General features: G+C 54.9%; 1 protein-coding gene across 1 annotated transcript in view; it reads left to right on the top strand.

The window, feature by feature from the left end:
* RNF123 (ring finger protein 123) overlaps positions 1 to 4466 on the top strand; it is an 81154-nt gene extending 76688 nt beyond the window's left edge. The window contains exon 39 of the mRNA XM_032966381.2: positions 2150 to 4466. Coding sequence (XP_032822272.2) covers positions 2150 to 2264 — 115 coding nt within the window. The 3' untranslated portion in view covers positions 2265 to 4466. The remainder of the gene's footprint in view (positions 1 to 2149) is intronic.
* The last annotated feature ends 21786 nt before the right edge of the window (positions 4467 to 26252 follow it).

The raw sequence follows: 26252 nt of genomic DNA, 5'->3' as shown, positions 1-26252 counted from the left end.
CCCCCACACACACCCCCCCCCACACACCCCCTCCACACACCCCCCCACACACCCACACACCCCAACCGCTGGGAGCCAGGGGAGGAGAACGAACATTGACAACTCGGCAGAGGAGAAACGAGATGTAGCAGGCGACGTTTCGGCCAACGCCCCTTCTCCAGAGCGCACGCGCGGATAAATCCGGAGATGTGGAGTCGAACGACAGTTACAGACCGCACACGGACACCGTACGCCGTACAGCCACGGGCCACTCGCAGAAGCGACGGGGATAGCGATGACGCGGTCAGGATGTGTTCCAGATGAACAGAATTACATCGGCATGCCAACATTTGATCCACGAGTAGATATTGAGTAACAGACAAGCTCGCACTGCGTAAAGTGAAAACATAATGACGCGTTAGCGACACGCGTATTGGTCACACGCACGTTGGTGACACGTGTTTTGGCGACACGTGCTTTGGCGACACGTGCTTTGGCGACACGTGCTTTGGCGACACGCGCGATAGCGACACGCGTGTTGGTGACACGCGTGTTGGTGACACGCGTGTTAGTGACACGCGTGTTGGTGACACGCGTGTTGGTGACACGCGTGTTAGTGACACGCGTGTTGGTGACACGCGTGTTGGCGACACGCGCGGTTTGTTCACCGACGTCCCGAGAGCCGGGCCTGAGAACCGCGTGGCCCCCCCCGGTGACGTGCCACACGGACCCCTGCGGAGCCCCTCGGCCCGCGTGGCCAGCGGGCGCCGCAGCCGCTCGGCATCGGCCAGGAAGCCGGGAACCCCCGGGCGGGGGAAGGGGGAGGGGGGGATGATATCGAGCACGTAGCGAGGGTTGGTGGATCACAGGGATCTCGTAAACCGATGGGCTGTTGACGTGGCCATCGGTTGGCAGTGCAGCAGGTGGGTTCGCGAACCCGTCACGTGCAGTGCATCGAGCATCGCCCCCATCCCCTCCCACCCCGCCCAGGTCCTCCGGTTCCCTTCGGCGTGGAGCCGGAGACTCCTGTCGTGATGCAGGATCCCAGTGTAGTTGCCCACTCGGTCGCCCACTTGATCGCCAACTCGCTCGCCCACTCGCTCACCCACTCAGTCGCTTGCCCACTCGCTCACCAACTCGGTCACCCACTCGCTCGCCCAGTCGCTGACCAACTCGCTCGCCCACTCGCTCACCCACTCGCTCACCCACTCGCTCACCCACTCGCTCACCCACTCAGTCACTCAGTCGCTCGCCCACTCGCTTACCAACTCGCTTGCCCTCTTGCTCACCAACTTGTTCGCCTGACCCTTCTCAAATGCATTAATCAAGCGCAGCCGGTACGCCAAGCGCATATTTGCAGCTTGGCCGCAGTGCCAGGCACACAGCCAGACGCGTGTACGCACGCGCCAACCACCTTGACAGGGACATCGCACACCATCAGAAAACCCCCAACCTGAACCCCCGTGACACCACGCCGGCTCGCACGCACGCGAGGCCCCGAACGAAATTCTCGCGGAGCCAAATGCAATTTGGAAGCAATGGGTTCCATTGGGCGGCGGCGATGGTTAAGTTACGATGGAAAGGCCGCGCGGGAGCCAGGAACAGCTGGGCACGTGGTCAGCATCCCGTGCCGCCCTTTGGTGACGCACAAAGAGACGCTTTGTACGTGCGGCCCCCCCCCTCCCCCCCACCGCCGGGGCTGTCGCGTACGTTGGCCCTCGCGTCGCCGGGAGCCGCGGCGGAGACAGACGACCGCCGGTTTGCCGTGCGATCGACCGCGTGCCTCCGTGTTCGAGTCGCCGCCACCCCCCCCCTCCCCTTCCCCCCGCGTCCGCGGGTTGTGTTGCGTTCGCCCCGACGGCAGCGCCCCGTTGGTCTCCCACGGGCCCACGGGGGACGGGGGGGGGGGGGAGGAAACTTTGGAAGTAAATAACAGCAAAGGGAACCGGAGAGGAAACGTTTCCCTGCCATGAGCGATCGAGCCTCGAGCAGACGCCTGGGAAGCTGTCGATGGACACCGGCGGCTCTGGGGGAGGAGCAGGGGGGGGAGCAGGGGGAATGGGAGGGCCGGCAGCCTCGCGGGGCCGTCGACTACGTTCTCGTCGACGACGTTTCTCCCATTGTCCGCGTGGCGCTAAACCCCGCCGTGTGCCCCCGCCCCGTCCGCCAGGGCGTGCATCCGCCAGCACCTGATGAACAACAAGGAGTGCTTCTTCTGCAAGACCCCCGTCACGGCCGTGGAGGCCTACACCAAGACCCCCGCCTCCACGCCCACCGGCCTCTAGCCCTCGCTCGCCTGCTGATAACCCTCGCTCACCACGCTCACCTGCTGATAACCCTCGCTCACCACGCTCGCTCGCCACGCTCACCTGCTGATAACCCTCGCTCACCACGCTCACCTGCTGATAACCCTCGCTCACCACGCTCGCTCACCACGCTCGCTCACCACGCTCGCTCACCACGCTCGCTCACCACGCTCGCCTGCTGATAACCAACACTCACCACGCTCACCTGCTGATAACCCTCGCTCGCCACGCTCACCTGCTGATAACCCTCGCTCACCACGCTCGCTCACCACGCTCGCTCACCACGCTCGCTCACCACGCTCGCTCACCACGCTCGCTCACCACGCTCGCTCACCACGCTCGCTCACCACGCTCGCTCACCACGCTCGCCTGCTGATAATCCTCGCTCACCACGCTCGCCTGCTGATAACCCTCGCTCGCCACGCTCGCTCACCACGCTCGCCACATGATAACCCTCGCTCACCACGCTCGCTCGCCACGCTAGCTTGCTGATAACCCTCGCTCACCACGCTCGCTCGCCACGCTAGCCTGCTGATAACCCTCGCTCACCACGCTCGCCTGCTGATAACCCTCGCTCGCCACGCTCGCCTGCTGACAACCGACACTCACCACGCTCACCTGCTATCCCACGCTCACCCCACGCTCACCCTCGCTCACTCATAGCCTCTCTCACACACACACACACGTACCTTTACACACACACATATCTGCCGTGTAAGCGATTCGTCGGGTAACACTGATTGTGAAACTCGCGATACAGAACTCGCTTCGTGCATGCCAACAATCTCAGACATTCATACACACCCAGCGCAGCCGGTTCCGCAAGCAGGCGAGTGGGACGAACCAATCGGAACGCCCGATACGGCCGTTCTGCAGACAGGCGAGTGGGACAAGCCAATCGGAACGCCCGATACGGCCGTTCTGTAGACAGGCGAGTGGGACAAGCCAATCGGAATGCCCGATACGGCCGTTCTGCAGGCAGGCGAGTGGGACAAACCAATCGGAACGTCCGATACGGCCGTTCTACAGACAGGCGAGTGGGACAAACCAATCGGAATGCCCGATACGGCTGTTCTGCAGAGGCAGGCGAGTGGGACAAGCCAATCGGAACGTCCGATACGGCCGTTCTGCAGGCAGGCGAGTGGGACAAGCCAATCGGAATGCCCGATACGGCCATTCTGCCCGATACGGCCGTTCTGCAGACAGGCGAGTGGGACAAGCCAATCGGAATGCCCGATACGGCCATTCTGCCCGATATGGCCGTTCTGCAGACAGGCGAGTGGGACAAACCAATCGGAACGCCCGATACGGCCATTCTGCCCGATATGGCCGTTCTGCAGACAGGCGAGTGGGACAAGCCAATCGAAACGTTCGAGACAAACGACACAAACACACAATCGTGTTTGCTTCAATCAAATCCTTGACAGCTCCTCCGATCGGCAACGTGCGTGTGTACGTCACTTTCCTATATTATATATACTTATACAGGGCCTACCAGGAGCATTTAGCCCCCCCCCCAAGACGCGCTCACGAGAGGAGAGAGATCGACACGACGGGGCCGGCGTTCTTGTCGCCGGCGAGTATAGGAAGGGGCGGGGGGGGGGGCAGCACCCACGTGGCATTGGTCCTGGGCCCCCGGGCGGCCCCCCGGGCTCATGCACCACGGGGGGCCCGGAGTGGGGGGAGGCTCTTGGGGAGCGCGTGACTGCCGGAGAGATGGGGGCACCGCTCCGGCGTCCCCCCCGCAATAAAAGCTCCCCGGGGCTTGTGGGGGAGTTCCCTCCCCACCCCCCACCCCGAAGAGCTCCCTCAGGCGCGCGGAGCGAAGCGTCCGGACGGCCCCTCTAGAGCGAGCGAGGGTGCCTAAGGGCAGCGTCGTGCTTTCATCGGACTGCGGGGGGGGGGGGGGCTGTAGTCCCTCGTCACGTGGGAGGGGGGGGCAGGTCCGTTACCCGGAACGGCCGTTCTTTTTAAAACGTCGCCCGCGTAATCGCGCGCGGTGCCTTTGCGATTGAGTGAATAAGCTTTTAAAATAATAATAATGACGATGATGATGATGACAACCGCATGCAGGTGAAGTGCAGCGCAACTATAACCACCGCGTGCACCCCCCCCCCCCCGCTCGTGTCGCATCAGCGGCCTCGTGGGAGACTCGACAATAAACAACGACGGTGTCTCTGATGCTGGTGATGGTGATGATGGTGGTGATGGTGGTGGTGGTGCTGGTGATGGTGGTGGTGATGATGGTGGTGATGGTGGTGGTGGTGCTGGTGATGGTGGTGGTGGTGATGATGGTGGTGATGGTGGTGCTGGTGATGGTGGTGGTGGTGATGATGGTGGTGATGGTGATGATGGTGGTGGTGATGGTGGTGGTGGTGATGATGGTGATGGTGGTGCTGGTGATGGTGGTGGTGGTGGTGATGGTGGTGGTGGTGGTGATGATGATGGTGCTGGTGATGGTGGTGGTGGTGATGGTGGTGATGGTGGTGTTGGTGGTGATGATGATGGTGGTGATGGTGGTGGTGGTGGTGATGGTGGTGGTGGTGGTGCTGGTGATGGTGGTGGTGGTGGTGCTGGTGGTGGTGGTGGTGATGATGGTGGTGGTGATGGTGGTGGTGGTGATGGTGGTGGTGATGGTGGTGATGGTGGTGGTGGTGTTGGTGATGATGATGATGGTGGTGGTGATGATGGTGGTGATGGTGGTGGTCGTGATGATGATGATGGTGATGGTGGTGGTGATGGTGGTGGTGGTGGTGATGATGATGGTGGTGGTGGTGGTGATGATGGTGGTGGTGGTGGTTTTACTCGAGAAGTTTTCCGCGTCTCCGCGTTCCTTATCTACGTGGCGTCCGCGGAGTGCGGTGACCCCCCCCCCCCCCCCCACCATCTTCCGGCTCCGCAGCGACCGAGCCCCTAGGGGAGGGTTGGGGAGGGTTGGGGGACGTCTCTCCCCGTCTACGGTGGTGGCACCACCACCGGGTTCGTTCTGTGCCGTTGCCGTGTCGGCGTGACCCCATCGCTCGCGCGTTGGCAGCGGCGTGGCCGAGGCCCTCCTCGCCATGCACCCGCCTCACCCTGCGGGGAAGGGCGGCGGCGTGGGGGTGCCCCACGCCGTGCCCACCTGCGCCTACACAGGTGTACCCAGCGCTGCCGCCACCCCCAACAAGTCCTGCGCCAGCCCGGGTACCCGGTGCAGCCCCCTCGCGCGGTACTGGTCCACCACCATCTGTGCCATCTCGCATGCCCCCCCCCCCCTCCTTCACAGTGCCGCCACTCGTGCCCTCTGCCCCCCCCCCACCAAATCCTGTGCCAACGCGGGCCCGATGCCAGCCCGTTGACTCTGTGCCTCCACGCATGCCCCTGACCACCTCGTCTCATCTACGCTGGTGCCGGCCAGCTCCTATTTTAAGGAACTCTGAACGCGGACCATGGGATCGCGTCATCGATTCATCCGGTTAGCCTGCGGCATCAGTGCCGCAGGCAACGGGAGCCGCGGCGAGTTGAGTCCCGGCCCTCGCTCGTCGTCTGCCTGCCGCTGGGGTATTTAACCCTCGGCAGAGTCGGCCTGACACCGGCGGCCGCACTCCCACAGGCCCCGTGCCAACTCAGGTGGCCCCTTTGCAAGCTCCAATGACACCCTGTGCCACCACTCTGCACCCTGTGCCACCACTCTGCACCCTGTGCCACCACTCTGCACCCTGTGCCTCCACTCTGCACCCTGTGCCACCACTCCGCACCCTGTGCCACCACTCTGCACCCTGTGCCTCCACTCCGCACCCTGTGCCTCCACTCTGCACCCTGTGCCTCCACTCCGCACCCTGTGCCTCCACTCTGCACCCTGTGCCTCCACTCCGCACCCTGTGCCTCCACTCTGCACCCTGTTCTCCGCCACCCCAGCCACCCCCGTGGCCCACCCATGTGCACAATAACTGTGCTGCAGCTGGTAAGCAGACACGGGCGGGTGAATGGGTGATTTAGTGTGGGTTTGAGTTCGTCGGTCGTGGGTGTGTGGGTAGACCGTGGGATGCTTGGTGTAGGTGAGTGGAGGAATGGTTGAGTTGAGTGGGTGGGAGATCTGTGCCGAGACACTGGCACACGGCTCGCCCGCGCCTCGAGGTCCGAGCGAGAGACGTCGGCCCCCACACCCCAACGGAGTGACGACGGCGCAAAGTTGGGAGCCAGCCCCAGAGTTCGCTCTGAGAAACGCGTAACCGATGGCGCCTGGTGCCGAGCTCTCTGGCGCGTGTCTGGGGAGGGACACATGGAGGCGGCGCTGTGTGTGTGTGGCAGGGTGTGTGGCAGGGTGTGTGGCAGGGTGTGTGTGTGTGTGGCAGGGTGTGTGTGTGTGGCAGGGTGTGTGGCAGGGTGTGTGTGTGTGTGGCAGGGTGTGTGGCAGGGTGTGTGTGTGTGGCAGGGTGTGTGTGTGTGTGGCAGGGTGTCTGTGTGTGTGGCAGGGTGTGTGTGTGTGTGGCAGGGTGAGTGGCAGGGTGTGTGTGTGGGTGGCAGGGTGTGTGTGTGTGTGGCAGGGTGTGTGTGTGTGGCAGGGTGTGTGTGTCGCAGCCCGCGTTGCGCAACGAACATGTACTGCACACAAAGACAAAGGTGCCCCGTGGAGCCTACACGGACCGTTGAGGCAAGTGCCGTCCGCTTGGCTCTCCTCGATTCGCCAAGTAGTTTAAGGCTGAATTGACCTTGAGGAGAGAACCAGGACCGGTTCAGAAAATTGCCAACGAATTATTTTTTTTTTCCCGTGGCCAGGAATGGAATTTGGAGTCGCCAGGTTCGTCGTGCGCGGTGCGCTAACCGCTGCACCACCGTTCCCCGGTTCGGCCGAACCAAGCGGCCGCCCTGGTTAACACTGCGGTGTGCCTCGATGATCGAGACACCACGCGCCGCCTGGGACGTTAAAGATCCCGGTGGCTGCCATTCGCAGGAGGCGGCAAGTCGTGTGCCGGTATTACGGTCCAAATTTGTAAAGTTACACCGCAGACTACGCAATTGTCAATTATTACACAAACAGTAACAGCAGCAATCATCTTAAACGACTTTATTTTACCAGGTAAGGCCCCACTGAGCTGCTATCTGGTTCTATTTCAGGAGCGGCCTGGCTATCACAAATGATCGCTTTAACGAAGTGGCTCATCATCATCATCACGTGGACATTTAAAGCAGGAGCCAAAACACTCCGAAATGCGTGACGCTGATTCTCAATGTGGAGGGGGTAAACCCGGAGAACCTGGATTTTAAAAAAATCCACGCGACCACGGGGAAGAATATGTACACTCCAAATATACTTGTTTAAAGTTGTAAACTTTATTTTATTAGCGAAGGCCCATTGAGCGCTTTAGCTAATTGTTTCAGAAGCGAGCTGGCTATCACAAATGATCGCTTTAACGAAGTGGCTTCTCATCATCACGTGGACATTCATAGCAGGAGCCAAAATACTCGTAAACGCGTGACGTTGATTCTGTCAAGTGGAAATTTATAGCAGCCAAATGATCGAAATGGACGACGATCCTAAATGTGGAGGGGAAAACCGGAAGAGTCGGAGACAAAATCCACGTGGCCACGAGCGGACCCAACCCCCCCTCCAAGGTCTCTCTTGCAAATGAGACTTCTATCCTGGCCTCTGTTGCGGTCTCACCTGGGCACGTTGACGCACCTGAGACAACCTGCCGCGCGTGCGTGTGTGTGTGCGTGTGTACGTGTGCGCGTGTTTGTGTGCGCGTGTGTACGTGCGTGTGTGTGTGCGTGCGTGTGTGCGTGCCTGTGTGTGTGCCTGTGTGTGCGTGCGTGTGTGCGTGCGTGTGTGTGTGCGTGTGTCTGTGTGTGCGTGTGTTTGTGTGCGCGTGTGTACGTGTGTGTGCGCGCGTGTGTGCGTGCGTGCGTGTGTGTCTGTGTGTGGGCGTGTGTCTTTGTGTGTGCAGCCTGATGCTCGCTGACAGCACTTGCCTCTACAGTCTGTTGAGGTTACACGGGGGATCTTTGTCTTTGCAGCCCGATGGTGGTGCTGGTGGTGACGTTGATTCAAAGAGAGAGAAACAAAAACCCCACAACTCCCCAGGGGGTTTTCTCCTCGGGGTTCCTCGTCGACAACTTGTAGCCGGGTCCGTGCCTCCAGCGTGGGGTCGCGTCACGTTGGCCCCGATGTTGACCACCTCGCCTGCTGTGCAGGTGGTCGTGGGTTCAATCCCCCGACCCTTGACGGCTGCTGCTGTGTATTTGGAGTTTCCGGTGTCGCTCTCCCCGTGGTCGCGGGGATTTTTTTTTTCTCTGGCTCCTTCACGTTTAGTATTTTGTCTGCTGCTGTGAATGTTGGCGTGATGATGAGCCACTTTCCTTGAACCATCGTCTGTGATCGCCAGATCGCTTCTTAAACAACTATCTACGTAGCTCAGTGGGCCTTTAACTGGTAAAACTAACAATGGTTTAGTTTTAACAACAACAACAACAACGTAAGGCGGAGGAGCCACTCTCACAACAACGAGCGGAGCACCGGGAGGATAAAACAGCGAAGATGGCAGCGCTGAGCGTAGCTGGTGCCTCTCTGCCAGCCAGCGACAGCCCTTCACTCAACACGTGCACCTAGCCTGGCACTCAAGCGACTGTAACAAAACAATAGTTTAACTAAAACAATCCCAAAGGCCCCCCACTCCCCACCCTTTTGGACCCCGAAACGTCTTTGATCCCCGCAACAACAAACAAAAGTGTGCCCGGATCTATGTTGAAGATGTTTGATGCTGAGTTTCCGGAAATTCTGGGTGTTGATCAGTGGCAGCGATGCGATCAGATCGAGCTCACTCTGTGTCGGGATTGTTGTTCTTCTTCTTCCCACTCACCCCCCTCTACACTTCTGAGCGCGATGCCAAATCCGATATGTGGACATTCCATCTGTGCATCACAGAGACATCAGACCAGGGAGAGAGACAAAGATCCCCCGTGTAGCCAACAGGCTGTGTGGGGAAAGTGCTGTTAGCGAGGGAGTGGGTGACCAGCACCGGCAGACACGCGTGTTGTACACAACATACACAACTGACACGCGTGTTGTACGCAACATGCACAACAGACACGCGTGTTGTACACAACATACACAACTGACACGCGTGTTGTACACAACATACACAACTGACACGCGTGTTGTACACAACAGACACGCGTGTTGTACACAGCATACACAACTGACACGCGTGTTGTACGCAACATGCACAACTGACACGCGTGTTGTACGCAACATGCACAACAGACACGCGTGTTGTACACAACATACACAACTGACACGCGTGTTGTACGCAACATGCACAACAGACACGCGTGTTGTACGCAACATGCACAACAGACACGCGTGTTGTACACAACATACACAACTGACACGCGTGTTGTACGCAACATACACAACTGACACGCGTGTTGTACGCAACATGCACAACTGACACGCGTATTGTACACAACATACACAACTGACACGCGTGTTGTACGCAACATGCACAACAGACACGCGTGTTGTACACAACATGCACAACTGACACGCGTGTTGTACACAACATACACAACAGACACGCGTGTTGTACACAACATACACAACTGACACGCGTGTTGTACACAACATACACAACAGACACGCGTGTTGTACACAACACACACAACAGACACGCGTGTTGTACACAACATACACAACAGACACGCGTGTTGTACGCAACATACACAACTGACACGCGTGTTGTACACAACATACACAACTGACACGCGTGTTGTAGGCAACATACACAACTGACACGCGTGTTGTACACAATATACACAACTGACACGCGTGTTGTACACAACTGACACGCGTGTTGTACGCAACATACACTGTTGATGGCCACTCCATTCCCTCGTGTGCCGTTCCGGCCTTCGCTGGTGCTTGCTCCTCGCTAACAGCACTTGCCCCAACATAGTTTAACTTTGGTAGGAATCGTTTTGTTTGTCAATAGTAAATAGGTGCACGCTTACAGCACTTGCTCCTACAGTCTGTCAAGGCTATGTGGAGGTTATTTGTGTGGGTGAGTGATGTGATTTTGATTGTGTGTGTTTGGGGAATGCGATATGATTTTGATTATACAGTATGTATGTGTTTTTGTGTGTGTGTGTGTCGGACACTCCACCCCCACAACTCCCAATTGGTGATGGGGCAGTTGTGGAGAGAGTGGAGAGTTTCCCATACCTGGTCAGTGTGCTCATGACCGGCTCGGGTTTGGCAGCGGAGGTCTCACTCCAAATCAGTCGAGCGGCAATATCTTTTCATCGGTTGCGTAACGCTGTGTGGAAGCTACCTGGTCTGTCGCTCCGCACTCAGCTTCAGGTCTTCTCGGCCACGGTCATCCCCTCCCTTCTCTACGCTTGCGAAACGTGAACCCCCCTAATGGAACATCTTCGCCGGTTAGAAACATTTAGGCTGGCCTGCCTACGATCCATCCTGGATTTAACCAGGCTGGATTGCGTGAGGAGCTCACAAATCCTTGAACGATCTGGGCACGGTCCCATCGGTGAGCTCCTCCGGCAGGCAAGGCTGCGTTTGCTGGGTCATGTACCCCGCATGCCCAGCCACCGCATGCCGAAACAGCTTTTGTTCGGCCGGATCGAGGGGGCTAAACGGGCGCGGCACGGGCTAGAGAAGAGATGGAGTGACGTGCTACAGGAGGACGTGGAGCTGAGTGGACTTCCCGATGACTGGTACCAGCGGTGTCAAGATCGGCCTCTGTGGAGGAGGCTCGTGAAGGACGCTACTGGGCAGTTGGAGGCAGTCGCCCTCCAACAACAACCCGGGGGATGGAGGAGCGACGCTCACAACGAGCGGAGCGCCGTATGGCTAAAGCACAGCAGGTTGGCACAGTAGGGGGCACAGGTGGTGCATCAGCCAGTCATCTCAGTCAGTCGACCCGTGGCACCTGGGCCTGCCCCGTGATCTCCTGCCAACGGGCGTTCGACACTTCACGTGGCCTCAGGGTGCACATCCCGGGTTCGATTCCCGCTCACGGCCAACACCAGTGACAATTATCTGAACCGGTCCCGGGCCTCCCCTAGGTCGACTCAGCCTCAAATGAGTACCTGGTGCGGTGTGTAAACATTGCCACGAGGGAGACAAAGGCGGTCGGGCGTGGTGCTGGCCACCCACCCCCTCGTGTACCGTTCCGGCCTTCATAGGTGCTCGCTAACAGCACTTGCCCCTACAGTCTGTTAAGGCTATATGGGGGATCTTTGTTTGTATGTGTCTGTTTGTGTGTATATGTGTATGTATGTGTGTTTGTGCGTGCGTTGCCACTCGTGAGAAAAGCCGAAGCTCCATTTACAACAGAGAATGTGAAAAGTGATGACAGCAAATAAGAATACCACCACCAGCAGCGGCGGCGGCGGCGGCGGCAGCGGCGACATTAATAATGAAACAACGTGAGACCACAGAGACATTCGAGCCGTGCAGCCGAGGTCTGGCGTAAGTGGATTGTTAACACAAAACACACACACACGAAAAACACACACACACACGCGATTACTTAGACAAAGAGGCACCCTGTGGCCTTAACAGGCTGTTGGGGCAATGGCTGTTCGCGAGTAGCAGCGCCTCTCAAACCCCGGCACGCCAAAACGAGTGGGTGGGTGGCCAGCAACACACGCCCGGCCGCCTTTGTCTCCCCAACGCTGGTGTTCAGACATCGCGCCAGATGCAGGTTCGGATGTTCGTCACCGATGTTGGCCGTGAGCGGGAATCGAATTCGAGTCGCCAGGGAATAGTTCCGAAGTGCACCAATCACTGCGCCACCGCTCCGAACGCACACATTCAACTAAACCCAACTTTGTATTTTATTATTTTAGCTGTTGTTTTTAGAAGCGACCTGGCCATCGAAAATTTCAGTTTCAGTTTATTTATTTGGTATAGCCCTGTGAGCCATTCGACTCTTGAATCGGGTGCAACCACAACCAACATAAAAAACAAAAACACGAACAAGAAAACATCTTAAAGTGACTATGTGACTGTGCAAACAGAAAATGCATGAAAAAACAGCAAAATATTCCTGAAAAAAGCACCGTACACCAACGCTGTGTGCAAAAATCCCTGTGGGATGCAAGTCAAACAACAACCACAACAACCACGAGACAACTTAGATTAAGGCCATCAGTCTAACTCCGTACTACAACAAAACAAACACGTCCAAACCAAAAAACGTTTTCGAAATCACCAAAAAATAAAGCCATAATTGCAATGTAACAATGATCATAGGGACTGTAACCGAATTTTTAACAATAAACTACATAAATGATAGCTCAACGAAGTGGCTTATCACGTGGACATGTTTAGCAGCCAAACACTCTAAAGGCGTGGTGATGTTGATTTTAAATGTGGAAGGGAAAAGTCGGAGGACCCGGTGGGAAAAATCCACGTGACCACGGGGAGAGAGAGAGAGAGACACCGCAAACTCCAAATATACAGCAGCAGCAGGGCGGTCAGGGTTGGGATTGAACCCACGACCTCCTGCACACCGAGTGAGGTTGTTAACATCTCCTAGGCACAACCGAGAAATGTGAAAAGTGATGACTGCTAATAACAACAATGTAAATAATGAAAGTATTGGACACCCCCCGGATACCCGAGCCGAGCCCACAATTACTACCAATCACACTCACACACACAAATACATTCACACAATTACAACCAATCACACTCACACACACCAATACATTCACACAATTGCACAGATCCCCGCCGTATAGCCTAACAAGACCATTGATGCAGAGTGTTGGCAACCACCTATTAAAGGCGGGCACAGGCACACAAACTCGGGTCGCAGGGTTCACTGCGCTAACCACCGTGCCACTAATCGCTTGTCTCTCGCGCGCGCGTGCACGTTGCGGGAATCTCTTCCGCCGGCAGCGAGGGCGAAGGAGCGAAGCCGCAAGGTGGCTTCGCGTCTTTACCCCCCCCCCAGCCAACCCGCACGCCGCTCGGCGATTCGCGGAGTGCGCGCGCCTCTCCCCCTCCCTCCAGACCGCGTCGCTCCGAGACACCCCCCAGGCGCCCAAGACGTTTCACCGCCCGAATGTGGGCCGCATGGTGGCGCCCGCGGGTAGCTTTGACGGCGGCGATCGTGGTTGGTGGTGGTGGTCGTGGTGGTGGTGGGAAGAAAGTGTCTGGGTGCTGTCTGGACACCGGTGGGGAGCGGTAGTGTAGCGGTCAGCGCACTGCGCTTACGAACCCGGCCATCCAGGCCAACCCGGCCAGCCGGGTTCGATTCCCGCTCACGGCCAACGCCAGTGACGATTAATTATCTGAACCGGTCCTGGGCCTCCCACGAAGTCGACTGACTTAAATGAGTGCGGTGTGTAAACATCGCCACTAGGGAGACAAAGGCGGCCGGGAGTGGTGCTAGCCACCTATCCCCTCGTGTGCCGTGTCGGCCTTCACATGTGCTAACAGCACTCGCCCCAACAGTCTGTTAAGGATATGCAGGGGATCATTGTCTACCTATATCTGTGTGTCTGTCGGTATACAATATATCGTTTGAATCTTGGTGTGTCTTGGTGTGTCTTGGTGTGTCTTGGTGTGTCTTGGTGTGTCTTGGTGTGTCTTGGTGTGTCTTGGTGTGTCTTGGTGTGTCTTGGTGTGTCTTGGTGTGTCTTGGTGTGTCTTGGTGTGTCTTGGTGTGTCTTGGTGTGTCTTGGTGTGTCTTGGTGTGTCTTGGTGTGTCTTGGTGTGTCTTGGTGTGTCTTGGTGTGTCTTGGTGTGTCTTGGTGTGTCTTGGTGTGTCTTGGTGTGTCTTGGTGTGTCTTGGTGTGTCTTGGTGTGTCTTGGTGTGTCTTGGTGTGTCTTGGTGTGTCTTGGTGTGTCTTGGTGTGTCTTGGTGTGTCTTGGTGTGTCTTGGTGTGTCTTGGTGTGTCTTGGTGTGTCTTGGTGTGTCTTGGTGTGTCTTGGTGTGTCTTGGTGTGTCTTGGTGTGTCTTGGTGTGTCTTGGTGTGTCTTGGTGTGTCTTGGTGTGTCTTGGTGTGTCTTGGTGTGTCTTGGTGTGTCTTGGTGTGTCTTGGTGTGTCTTGGTGTGTCTTGGTGTGTCTTGGTGTGTCTTGGTGTGTCTTGGTGTGTCTTGGTGTGTCTTGGTGTGTCTTGGTGTGTCTTGGTGTGTCTTGGTGTGTCTTGGTGTGTCTTGGTGTGTCGTCTTGTTCTTTGTGTGTTCTGTGTGTGTATTGTGTTTTTCCGAAAACGCAGTAAAATAGTTGCAAAATTACCTCTTTTCTCGCACCCAAACTGTATTCACAGATGGTTGGAGGTCAAATAGTGTTAAGATAACAAAAGGGGTTCCACAGGGTTCCAATCCTCGGCCCCCTTTTGTTCTCTCTTTATGTCAATGACTGGGGCACTGACCTGGATCATTCCAGGGTAAATCTTTTTGCAGATGACACGATACTGATTACTGCTGGCCGCTCTCCGGATGACGTGATTGCTAAGCTACAGGGTGATTTCAACAAACTACAACATCAGCTAGCTGCTCTTAAATTAGTCCTGAATACCTCCAAAACCAAGGTGCTATGTTTCTCACCAGGACTAAAGCAGGAAGTTATTTTTCCCCAATTACATTCCTTAAATAATTATCAAATAGAGCAAGTCAATATCTATAAGTATCTTGAAGTCATCCTGGATTCAAAACTGAATTTTGAAGATCACATTGATTATATTGGTAAAAGGACAAAAATAAAAATTGGTTATCTGTATCGACACAAGCACTGCTCCCCCCCTATGTTCCGTTTGGAATTGATAAAAGCTACCATACTGCCTCTACTTGATTACTGTGAGATCGTATATAAATCAGCCCCAAGTAATGTACTGAAGAAGCTTGATTCCATCTATCACTCGGCCTTAACATTTACATTGAACTGCCCATATAGGACTCACCACTGTGATCTCTACATTGGGTCAAACTTAACATCTTTTAATGTTCGACGGCTTGTGCACCAGATCTTATTTATTCACGATGTTCTTACAAAAAAATCCGCAGACTACCTGCTGGATCTCCTCTCTGTTTCAAAGAACAAATTTGACCTCAGGTCTTCGCTCATTTACCAGCTTCACATTCCCTATTGCCGTACCAAAACCGGAGGAAGGGCCTTTGCTATTGTAGCCCCCAGGGTCTGGAATGCTATTGCCAATAAACTGCAACTTGAATCACTACCTATGAGATCTTCTCTCAAAACTGCTTTCGAGGAGTTGTAGACCCCTAGCTGCTACTGCTATTCATTGGCGTAAATTAAAATAAAATGTTTCGCTCCGGATGACATTGCAAAGTATTATCTTTATTTTGATTTGGCGTGCTGATCTTAAAGGTGTCTGTGTGTGTGTTGTCTGTGTGTGTTGTCTAAGCACCTGCCTGGGTATTTTGTACCATCGGACACTTCACCCCCACAACTCCCAATCGGTGATGGGGCAGTTGTGGAGAGAGTGGAGTGTTTCCCATACCTGGGCAGTGTGCTTATGACCGGCTCCAGTTTAACAGCAGAGGTCTCACTCCGAATTAGTCGAGCGGCAATATCTTTTCATCGGTTGCGTAACGCTGTGTGCAAGCTACCTGGTCTGTCGCTCCGCACTAAGCTTCAGGTCTTCTCGGCCACGGTCATCCCCTCCCTTCTCTACGCTTGCGAAACGTGGACCCCCCTAATGGAATATCTTCGCCGGTTAGAAACATTTAGGCTGGCCTGCCTACGATCCATCCTGGGTTTAACCAGGCTGGATTGTGTGAGCTCACAAATCCTTGAAAGATCTGGGCACGGTCCCATCGGTGAGCTCCGGCGGGCAAGGCTGCGTTGGCTGGGTCATGTAGCCCGCATGCCCAGCCACCGCATGCCGAAACAGCTTTTGTTCAGCCGGATCGAGGGGGCTAAACGGGCGCGGCACGGGCTAGAGAAGAGACGGAGTGACGTGGTACAGGAGGACGTGGAGCTGAGTGGACTTGCCGATGACTGGTACCAGCGGTGTCAAGATCGGCCTCTGTGGAGGAGGCTCGTGAAGGACGCTACTGGGCAGTTGGAGGCAGTCGCCCTCCAACAACAATATAGGGCAGAGGAGCAATGCTCACAACAACGAGCGGAGCGCCGGGTGGCTAAAGCACAGTAAGTTGGCACAGTAGGGGGCACAGGTGGTGCATCAGCCAGTCATCTCAGTCAGTCGACCTGTGGCATCTGGGTCTGCCTCGTGACCTCCTGCCAGCGGGCGTTCGATAGCCTGGCACAAGCGTCGTGGTGACGTCACCGTCACTTAGTGGCGAATAGCGGTTGTTGTTGCGTGTGTATTTGTGCGTGTTGTCTGTGTGTGTGTGTACGTCTGTGTATTTTGTCTGTGTGTGTATATATTCAGTAATACATCTTTTGTAGCGGATTTTAATTTCTGTATTTTATGTACCGTGCCAAATCTGACTCGGATGTTTGTTTTTCCAAACATCTGGCTAGTATTGTCTGTCTGATATTACCGAAGCTAATCAACAGGTGTGTACAGGATTAACTGCACGTGTGGAAAATGTTATGTTTGGCAAACAGGACGAATGATCAGCACGAGACTAATAGAACATCAGAGAAATATTGTTATCCTAAATGCAACTGTCAGCAGTAGCAGAACACGCGTGCCAACAAGGACACTCCATTTGATAATGTTGAAGTTCCGTACAAAACTAGCTACTACTGGCCAAGACTAATTAGAGAATCTATCGAATTTGAAATAAATAAATAAATGCGCCCGTTCGGATAGCTATCGCCTTAGTTCTGCGTGGAAGCGAATGATCAAATGACACATTATTTAAACGCATGGCGATGAAGGTCAGCATACTTCAATAGGAATTGCCGTTGGTACGGCTATTTTAATACACACAATAGACAGGAAGTACAAGTTCAAAGGGCTCGCATAATGCGCATGCATCATGTGCGTTGACTCATTAATCCCCCCCCTCCCCCCCCCACTTTGAGCAAGATCACAGAAGTGTGGTCACCAGATCTACGCCTCTATATAAGGAACTAAACAGGTGGACTTCACAAATCTGGCTGTCGCCTGATGAAGCTAGTTGTAATTACTGGCGAAACGTCGTACTCAGATTGTAAATGTTGTGGCTTGGCTCTCCAACACACCGGTGTGCTGTACTAGTGACGAATTGGCCACGTTCTGTTTACGTGACAACCCTTACTGGTTGGCTGTGTCGGGTGGTGGCTGGATTAACGACACATTTATATATTTACGCCATCTAACCCGGAAAAAACCCGATATTATTGTCTGTGTGTGTGTCTGTGTGTGTATTGTCTGTGTGTGTCTGTGTGTATTGTCTGTGTGTGTCTGTGTGTATCGTCTGTGTGGATTGTCTGTGTGTGTTTCATCTGTGTGTGTATTATCTGTCTGTGTGTCTGTGTGTATCGTCTGTGTGTATCGTCTGTCTGTGTGTCTGTCTGTGTGTGTCTGTGTGTGTGTCTGTGTGTGTGTCTGTTTGTGTCTGTGTGTGTTTCGTCTGTGTGTGTGTCTGTGTGTGTGTCTGTGTGTGTGTATCGTCTGTGTGTGTATTGTCTGTGTGTGTATCTGTCTGTGTGTGTGACTGTGTGTGTGTATCTGTCTGTGTGGATTGTCTGTGTGTGTTTCATCTGTGTGTGTGTATTGTCTGTCTGTGTGTGTATTGTCTGAGTGTGTATTGTCTGTGTGTGTATCTGTGTGTATCGTCTGTGTGTATCGTCTGTCTGTGTGTCTGTCTGTGTGTGTCTGTGTGTGTATTGTCTGTGTGTGTGTTTGTGTGTGTCTGTGTGTGTTTCGTCTGTGTGTGTGTATTGTCTGTGTGTGTATCTGTCTGTGTGTGTATCTGTCTGTGTGTGTGTGTCTGTGTGTGTGTATCTGTCTGTGTGTGTGTCTGTGTGTGTGTATCTGTGTGTGTGTGTCTGTGTGTGTTTCGTCTGTGTGTGTGTATTGTCTGTGTGTGTATCTGTCTGTGTGTGTATCTGTCTGTGTGTGTGTGTCCATGTGTGTGTATCTGTCTGTGTGTGTGTCTGTGTGTGTGTATCTGTGTGTGTGTGTCTGTGTGTGTGTATTGTCTGTGTGTGTATTGTCTGTGTGTGTATATGTCTGTGTGTGTGTCTGTGTGTGTGTATCTGTCTGTGTGTGTGTCTGTGTGTGTCTGTGTGTGTGTACTGCCTGCCGAAGTGCGCGCAATGCCCCCAAGGTCGCCCGTTGCATTCCCTGCGTTGGCTTCGGTCTCCCACCAACAGCTGATGATGCGCGCCTGCTGCACGCGGTCCGTGGTGCTGGGGAGGGGAGGGGGAGGTTGGGATCTTGGGGGGAGGTGGGAGGGGGGGTTGGGATCGTGGGGGGGGGAGGGGGTGGGTCCATGACGGAATAGGAGGGGGAGGGGGTTGCGGTGGGAGGGGCCCATGAAGGTCGTGGGGGGTGTGTGGGGGCTGTGGGGGTCAGTGGGTGTGGGGGTGTGGGTGTGGGGGTGTGTGTGGGTGTGTGGGGGTGTGTGTGGGGGTGTGTGGGTGTGGGGGTGTGTGTGGGTGTGTGTGTGGGTGTGTGTGTGGGTGTGTGGGTGTGTGGGTGTGTGTGGGTGTGTGTGTGGGTGTGGTTGTGTGGGGGTGTGGGTGTGTGTGTGGGGGTGTGTGTGGGGGTGGGTGTGGGTGTGTGTGTGGGTGTGTGTGTGGGTGTAGGGGTGTGTGTGTGTGGGTGTGTGTGTGTGTGTGGGGGTGTGTGTGGGGGTGGGTGTGGGGGTGTGTGGGGGTGTGGGGGTGTGTGTGGGGGGGTGTGTGTGTGGGGGTGGGGGGGTGTGTGGCATTCAGGTCCGGTGGACCGGTTCTGGCTCCTGCCACCATGAGGGGTGGACAGTCCTCTACTCGGGGCAGCAGACTGCCAAACAACAGGGTGTAGTTCTTCTTTTGAACAAAAGAATGAAGGGGGGGTGTGGGAGCGTGGCGGTGAGGTGTGGGAAGCTGTAAGCCCCAGGCTACTTTGGGCTCGCCTTCCCATCAACCAGAAGGGAGGAGTGGTGGTCGTGGTTACTTATGCACCCACCGAAGACGAACATCCGTGGAGGGATGCAGGCAAAACCGATGAGTCAGATGCCTTCTATGACCTCCTGTCACAGGTGCTGGCTAAAGTGGCCCCTCTGGATAGAGTCATCTTGTTGGGTGACTTGAATGCCCGAGTTGGTCATGATGCTGGCACCTGGTCTGAAGTGATTGGAGGGCATGGGCCAGATCAGCTCAATAACAACGGTAGGAGGCTGCTAGATTTTTGTGCAGCCCATGGGCTTGTAATTACCAACACGTTGTTCGGGCATCGGCACATCCACACAACATCATGGATGCATGTCGGATCCAAGCAAGAACATCTGCTGGACTACATAGTGACGGACCAGCGGATGCGAGTCCATGTCCTTGACACCAGGACCTACCGTGGAGCTGATCTGCCCTCTGACCATCGACTAGTCATCTGTAAGATGCGCCTGCCATTCTTCCACTCCGGCGGTGGGTGTACACCCAGGACCCCATTCCAACCTAAAGTGGCCTGGTCTCAGTTATCTGATGAAAGTTGCAAGCGAGAATTTCATCATTGCTTGCGGCTGGGGTTGGCATCGTCCCCCACTCCTCCTGATGTCGAGGGTAAATGGGCGAGGTTTAGGACTGTGACTCATGCAGCTGCAATGGCTGCTTTGGGTACGCGGTCCAGACCTCCCCAGAGACCCTGGCTGACAGAGGAGGTGTTCAGGATGGTTGAGAAAAAGCAACAGGCCCACTGTCATCGGCTACAGAATCCCACTTCAGAGAATGAGGAGGCTTACCGCAGCCTTCGCTCGGAGGTTCGGAGAGCCGTGAGGCGCTGCAAGGATGGGTGGTGGTCACGGGTTGCTGAGGAGATGGAGTCTGCCTGAATGACCCGTGATCACAAATCTCTATTAACTCCATCAAAAAAGTAACCTGCAGCGCCACACCTATTACCATCATTAGGAGAAAAAACGGTGATCCAATCTCCGACCCCCAGGAACAGGTTTGCAGATTTGCTGAGCATTTCTGTGAGGTCCTGGGGGAGGGGAAATCCCTCAGCCAGGAAAACATCGTGGGACAAAGTGGGGATGACCCTGCTGAGGCTGCGGTGCCGCAAATATTGGAAGAAGTCACCCCCTGTGAGTGGCTAGCTGAGGTGCCATCTGTTGAGGAAGTACTGAAGGCGATCCGGAGTCTGAGACCAGGAAAGGCAGCGGACAGAGATGATCTCCCAAGCAAAATGCTGAGGGAGGGTGGCGTTTGTGCACAGACTGCCCTATATGACATCATAACAACAGTCTGGACCACTGGACAGGTTCCGCAGGATTGGAAGGATGCCCTGGTGGTCCCCCTCTTTAAGAAGGGGAACCGGACCGCACAGACTTAACAACTACAGGGGCATCTCACTCCTCAGTGTGCCGGGAAAGGTCCTGGCAAGGATTATTCAACATCGCCTTGCAAGGCACGCTGAGGAGAGGCTTGCGGAGCCCCAATGCGGTTTCAGGAAAGGGCGGTCCTGCACGGATGCCATATTTTCTGTCCGTCTGCTACAGCAGAGGTGTAGGGAATTCCAGCAAGACCTACATCTCTCCTTTATTTGCCTGGTCAAGGCCTATGCTACCATCAGTAGGCCTGAGCTCTGGGTTGTTCTTCGTGCTTTTGGAGTACCTGACCCTCTGCTCACGATCATTAAGGACCTTCATGATGGTGAGCAGGCCCGGGTAAAACTATGTGGCCGGGAGTCCGAGTCATTCCCTGTATACCTTGGGGTGCGACAGGGATGTCCTCTGGCTCCCACATTATTTAACATCTATTTTGACCACGTAGTTCGTGAAGCCTTCAATAGCTGTACCGGGGGAATCTCCATATGGTACAGATATAATGGGAGGCTGATCGATGCCCAGGTGCAGTCAAGGGATGGCTCCCTATTGCTCAACCACGTTATGTATGCCGATGATTTGGTAATAGCTGCTCATTCAGAGGAGGAGTTGGAGACGCTGCTGCTGAGACTGGAGCGTGCCGCTAAGAGATGGGGCCTTGCCATCAGCCCCACCAAAACTAAGCACCTGCCTGGGTATTTTGTACCATCGGACACTCCACCCCCACAACTCCCAATCGGTGATGGGGCAGTTGTGGAGAGAGTGGAGAGTTTCCCATACCTGGGCAGTGTGGTTATGACCGGCTCCAGTTTAACAGCAGAGGTCTCACTCCGAATCAGTCGAGCGGCAATATCTTTTCATCGGTTGCGTAACGCTGTGTGGAAGCTACCTGGTCTGTCACTCCGCACTAAGCTTCAGGTCTTCTCGGCCACGGTCATTCCCTCCCTTCTCTACGCTTGCGAAACGTGGACCCCCCTAATGGAACACCTTCGCCGGTTAGAAACATTTAGGCTGGCCTGCCTACGATCCATCCTGGGTTTAACCAGACTGGATTGTGTGAGCTCACAAATCCTTGAAAGATCTGGGCAAGGTCCCATCGGTGAGCTCCTCCGGCGGGGAAGGCTGCGATGGCTGGGTCATGTAGCCCGCATGCCCAGCCACCGCATGCCGAAACAGCTTTTGTTCGGCCGGATTGAGGGGGCTAAGTGGGCGCGGCACGGGCTAGAGAAGAGATGGAGTGATGTGGTACAGGAGGACGTGGAGCTGAGTGGACTTGCCGATGACCGGTACCAGCGGTGTCAAGATCGGCCTCTGGAGGAGGCTCGTGAAGGACGCTACTGGGCAGTTGGAGGCAGTCGCCCTCCAACAACAACGGAGGGCGGAGGAGCGATGCTCAGAACGAGCGGAGCGCCGGGTGGCTAAAGCACAGCAGGTTGGCACAGTAGGGGGCACAGGTGGTGCATCAGCCAGTCATCTCAGTCAGTCGACCCGTGGCACCTGGGTCTGCCCCGTGACCTCCTGCCAGTGGGCGTTCGCCACTTCACGTGGCCTCAGGGTGCACATAGCCTGGCACAAGCGTCGTGGTGACGTCACCGCCACTTAGTGGCGAATGGCGGTTGTTGTTGTTGTGTGGACGGGGGTGTGTGTGTAGGTGTGTGTTTGTGGGTGTGTGTGGGGGTGTGTGTGTGTGGATGGGGGTGTGTGGGTGTGGGTGTGTGTGTGGTCTAGGTGTGTGTAGTTAAACATCGTCGCCACTAGGGAGACACAAAGGGGGGGGGTGTGAGCCATGACGGAACGAGAGGGTGCGAGGTGGAATCTCCTTTGGACGAGGCCGCTGCGGTGTGACGGCGATGACGGTGGTGGTGGTGATGGAGGGGACGCGTGGTTGTGTTAGGTTGTGTTTGGTTGTGTTGGGTTGTGTTGGGTTGTGTTAGGTTGTGATGTGATGTGTTGGGTTGTGTTAGGTTGTGATGGGTTGAGTTGGGTTGTGTTGGGTTGTGTTAGGTTGTGTTGGGTTGTGTTAGGTTGTGATGGGTTGTGATGCGTTGTGATGGGTTGTGTTGTGTTGGGTTGTGTTAGGTTGTGTTAGGTTGTGTTGGGTTGTGTTAGGTTGTGTTAGGTTGTGTTAGGTTGTGTTGGGTTGTGTTAGGTTGTGTTAGGTAGTGTTGGGTTGTGTTAGGTTGTGTTAGGTAGTGTTGGGTTGTGTTGGGTTGTTAGGTTGTGATGGGTTGTGTTGGGTTGGGTTGTGTTGGGTTGTGTTAGGTTGTGTTAGGTTGTGTTGTGATGGGTTGTGTTAGGTTGTGTTGGGTTGTGTTGGGTTGTGTTAGGTTGTGATGGGTTGTGTTGGGTTGTGTTGGGTTGTGTTGGGTTGTGCTGGGTTGTGTTGTGTTGGGTTGTGTTGGGTTGTGTTGGGTTGTGTTGGGTTGTGTTAGGTTGTGTTAGGTAGTGTTGGGTAGTGATGGGTTGTGTTGGGTAGTGTTAGGTTGTGTTGGGTTGTGTTAGGTTGTGTTAGGTTGTGTTGGGTTGTGTTGGGTTGTGTTAGGTTGTGATGGGTTGTGTTGGGTTGTGTTGGGTTGTGTTGGGTTGTGTTGGGTTGTGTTAGGTAGTGTTGGGTTGTGTTGGGTAGTGTTAGGTTGTGTTGGGTTGTGTTAGGTTGTGATGGGTTGTGTTAGGTTGTGTTGGGTTGTGTTGGGTTGTGTTAGGTTGTGATGGGTTGTGTTAGGTTGTGATGTGTTGTGTTAGGTAGTGTTAGGTTGTGTTGGGTTGGGTTGTGTTAGGTTGTGTTAGGTTGTGATGGATTGTGTTAGGTAGTGTTGGGTTGTATTAGGTAGTGTGGGGTAGTGTTGGGTTGTGTTGGGTTGTGTTAGGTTGTGATGGGTTGTGTTGGGTAGTGTTAGGTTGTGTTGGGTTGTGTTAGGTAGTGTTGGGTTGTGTTGGGTTGTGTTAGGTTGTGATGGGTTGTGTTGGGTAGTGTTGGGTTGTGTTAGGTTGTGTTAGGTAGTGTTAGGTAGTGTTGGGTTGTGATGGGTTGTGTTGGGTAGTGTTAGGTTGTGTTGGGTTGTGTTAGGTTGTGATGGGTAGTGTTAGGTTGTGATGGGTTGTGTTAGGTTGTGATGGGTTGTGTTGGGTAGTGTTAGGTTGTGTTGGGTTGTGTTAGGTTGTGATGGGTTGTGTTAGGTAGTGTTGGGTAGTGTTAGGTTGTGATGGGTTGTGATGGGTTGTGTTGTGTTGGGTTGTGTTGGGTTGTGACGGAGCGGCGTGGCGCGGTGCCACCAGCGGATCGCCACCGTCGCCACGTAACCTCTGGGTGTGGGGGGGAGTGCCGTGTGGGGGGTGCGGGGTGGGGGGGTGCGGGGTGGGGGGGTGCCGAGTGGGGGGGGGGGGCGGCGCCCTCGTTGACAACCCGGCTCGGACTCTGCTCCCGCTCGCTCACCCCGCTCCGTCACCGCGCAATCATTAACCCGGCAGCCTGCACATGTGGTGCCTGTGATGGTAGTGGTAGTGGTGGTGATGGTAGTGGTGGTGGTAGTGGTGGTGGTAGTGGTGCCTGTGATGGTAGTGATGTTGGTAGTGGTGGTGATAGTAGTGGTGGTGGTAGTGGTGTTGGTAGTGGTGGTGATAGTGGTGGTGGTGGTAGTGGTGTTGGTAGTGGTGCCTGTGATGGTAGTGGTGGTGGTGATGGTAGTGGTGGTGGTAGTGGTGGTGATGGTAGTGGTGGTGGTAGTGGTGCCTGTGATGGTGATGGTAGTGGTGCCTGTGATGGTAGTGATGTTGGTAGTGGTGGTGGTGGTGATGGTAGTGGTGGTGGTAGTGGTGGTGGTGATGGTAGTGGTGGTGGTAGTGATGGTGGTGATGGTAGTGGTGGTGGTAGTGGTGCCTGTGATGGTGATGGTAGTGGTGGTGGTGGTGATGATGGTGGTGGTGGTGGTAGTGGTGATGGTAGTGGTGGTGATGGTGGTGATGGTAGTGGTGATGGTAGTGGTGCCTATGATGGTGATGGTAGTGGTGATGGTAGTGGTGATGGTAGTCGTGGTGATGGTAGTGGTGATGGTAGTGGTGATGGTAGTGGTGATGGTAGTGGTGGTGATGGTAGTGGTGATGGTAGTGGTGATGGTAGTGGTGATGGTAGTGGTGGTGATGGTAGTGGTGGTGGTGGTGATGGTAGTGGTGATGGTAGTGGTGGTGATGGTAGTGATAGTAGTGGTGGTGGTGGTGATGGTGGTGGTGATGGTAGTGGTGATGGTAGTGGTGGTGATGGTAGTGGTGGTGGTGTTGGTGATGGTAGTGGTGATGGTAGTGGTGGTGATGGTAGTGATAGTAGTGGTGGTGGTGATGGTAGTGGTGATGGTGGTGATGGTAGTGGTGCCTGTGATGGTGATGGCAGTGGTGGTGATGGTAGTGGTGATGGTAGTGGCGGTAATGGTAGTGGTGGTGATGGTAGTGGTGATGATGGTGGTGGTAGTGGTGGTGGTGATGGTAGTGGTGGTGATGGTGGTGATGGTGATGGATGGTGATGGTAGCGGTGGTGGTGATGGTGGTGATGATGGTGATGGTAGTGGTGGTGGTGGTGATGGTAGTGGTGATGGTAGTGGTGCCTGTGATGGTGATGGTAGTGGTGATGGTAGTGGTGATGGTAGTGGTGGTGATGGTAGTGGTGATGGTAGTGGTGGTGATGGTAGTGGTGATGGTAGTGGTGGATGGTGTGGTGGTGATGGTAATGGTAGTGGTGGTGATGGTAGTGGTGATGGTAGTGGTGGTGATGGTAGTGGTGATGGTAGTAGTGGTGATGGTAGTGGTGGTGATGGTAGTGGTGATGGTAGTGGTGGTGATGGTGGTGATGGTAATGGTGATGGTAGTGGTGGTGATGGTAGTGGTGGTGATGGTAGTGGTGATGGTAGTAGTGGTGATGGTAGTGGTGGTGGTGGTGATGGTAGTGGTGATGGTAGTGGTGGTGATGGTGGTGATGGTATGGTGATGATGGTGGTGTAGTGGTAATTGGTGATGGTAGTGGTGCCTGTGATGGTGATGGTAGTGGTGGTGATGGTAGTGGTGGTGATGGTAGTGGTGGCTGTGATGGTAGTCGTGGTGATGGTAGTGGTGGTGTTGGTGGTGATGGTAGTGGTGGTGATGGTAGTGGTGATGGTAGTGGTGGTGATGGTAGTGGTGATGGTAGTAGTGGTGATGGTAGTGGTGGTGGTGATGGTAGTGGTGGTGATGGTAGTGGTGGTGATGGTAGTGATAGTAGTGGTGGTAATTGGTAGTGGTGGTGATGGTAGTGGTGGTGATGGTAGTGGTGGTGATGGTAGTAGTGGTGATGGTAGTGGTGGTGGTGATGGTAGTGGTGATGGTAGTGGTGGTGATGGTAGTGATAGTAGTGGTGGTGGTGGTGATGGTAGTGGTGATGGTAGTTTTGGTGGTGGTGATGGTAGTGGTGATGGTAGTGGTGGTGATGGTAGTGATGGTAGTGGTGGTGATGGTAGTGGTGATGGTAGAGGCGGTGATGGTGGTGATGGTAGTGGTGGTGATGGTATTGGTGGTGATGGTAGTGGTGATGGTAGTGGTGATGGTAGTGGTG

Source organism: Petromyzon marinus, chromosome 36, assembly GCF_048934315.1.
Source record: "Petromyzon marinus isolate PM22_M1 ecotype Great Lakes invasive population chromosome 36, UKy_Petmar_22M1.pri1.0, whole genome shotgun sequence".
NCBI classification, from domain to species: Eukaryota; Metazoa; Chordata; class Hyperoartia; order Petromyzontiformes; family Petromyzontidae; genus Petromyzon; species Petromyzon marinus.
Note: the sequence above shows the minus strand (reverse complement) of the source record. Positions and strands in the feature narration are given on the sequence as shown.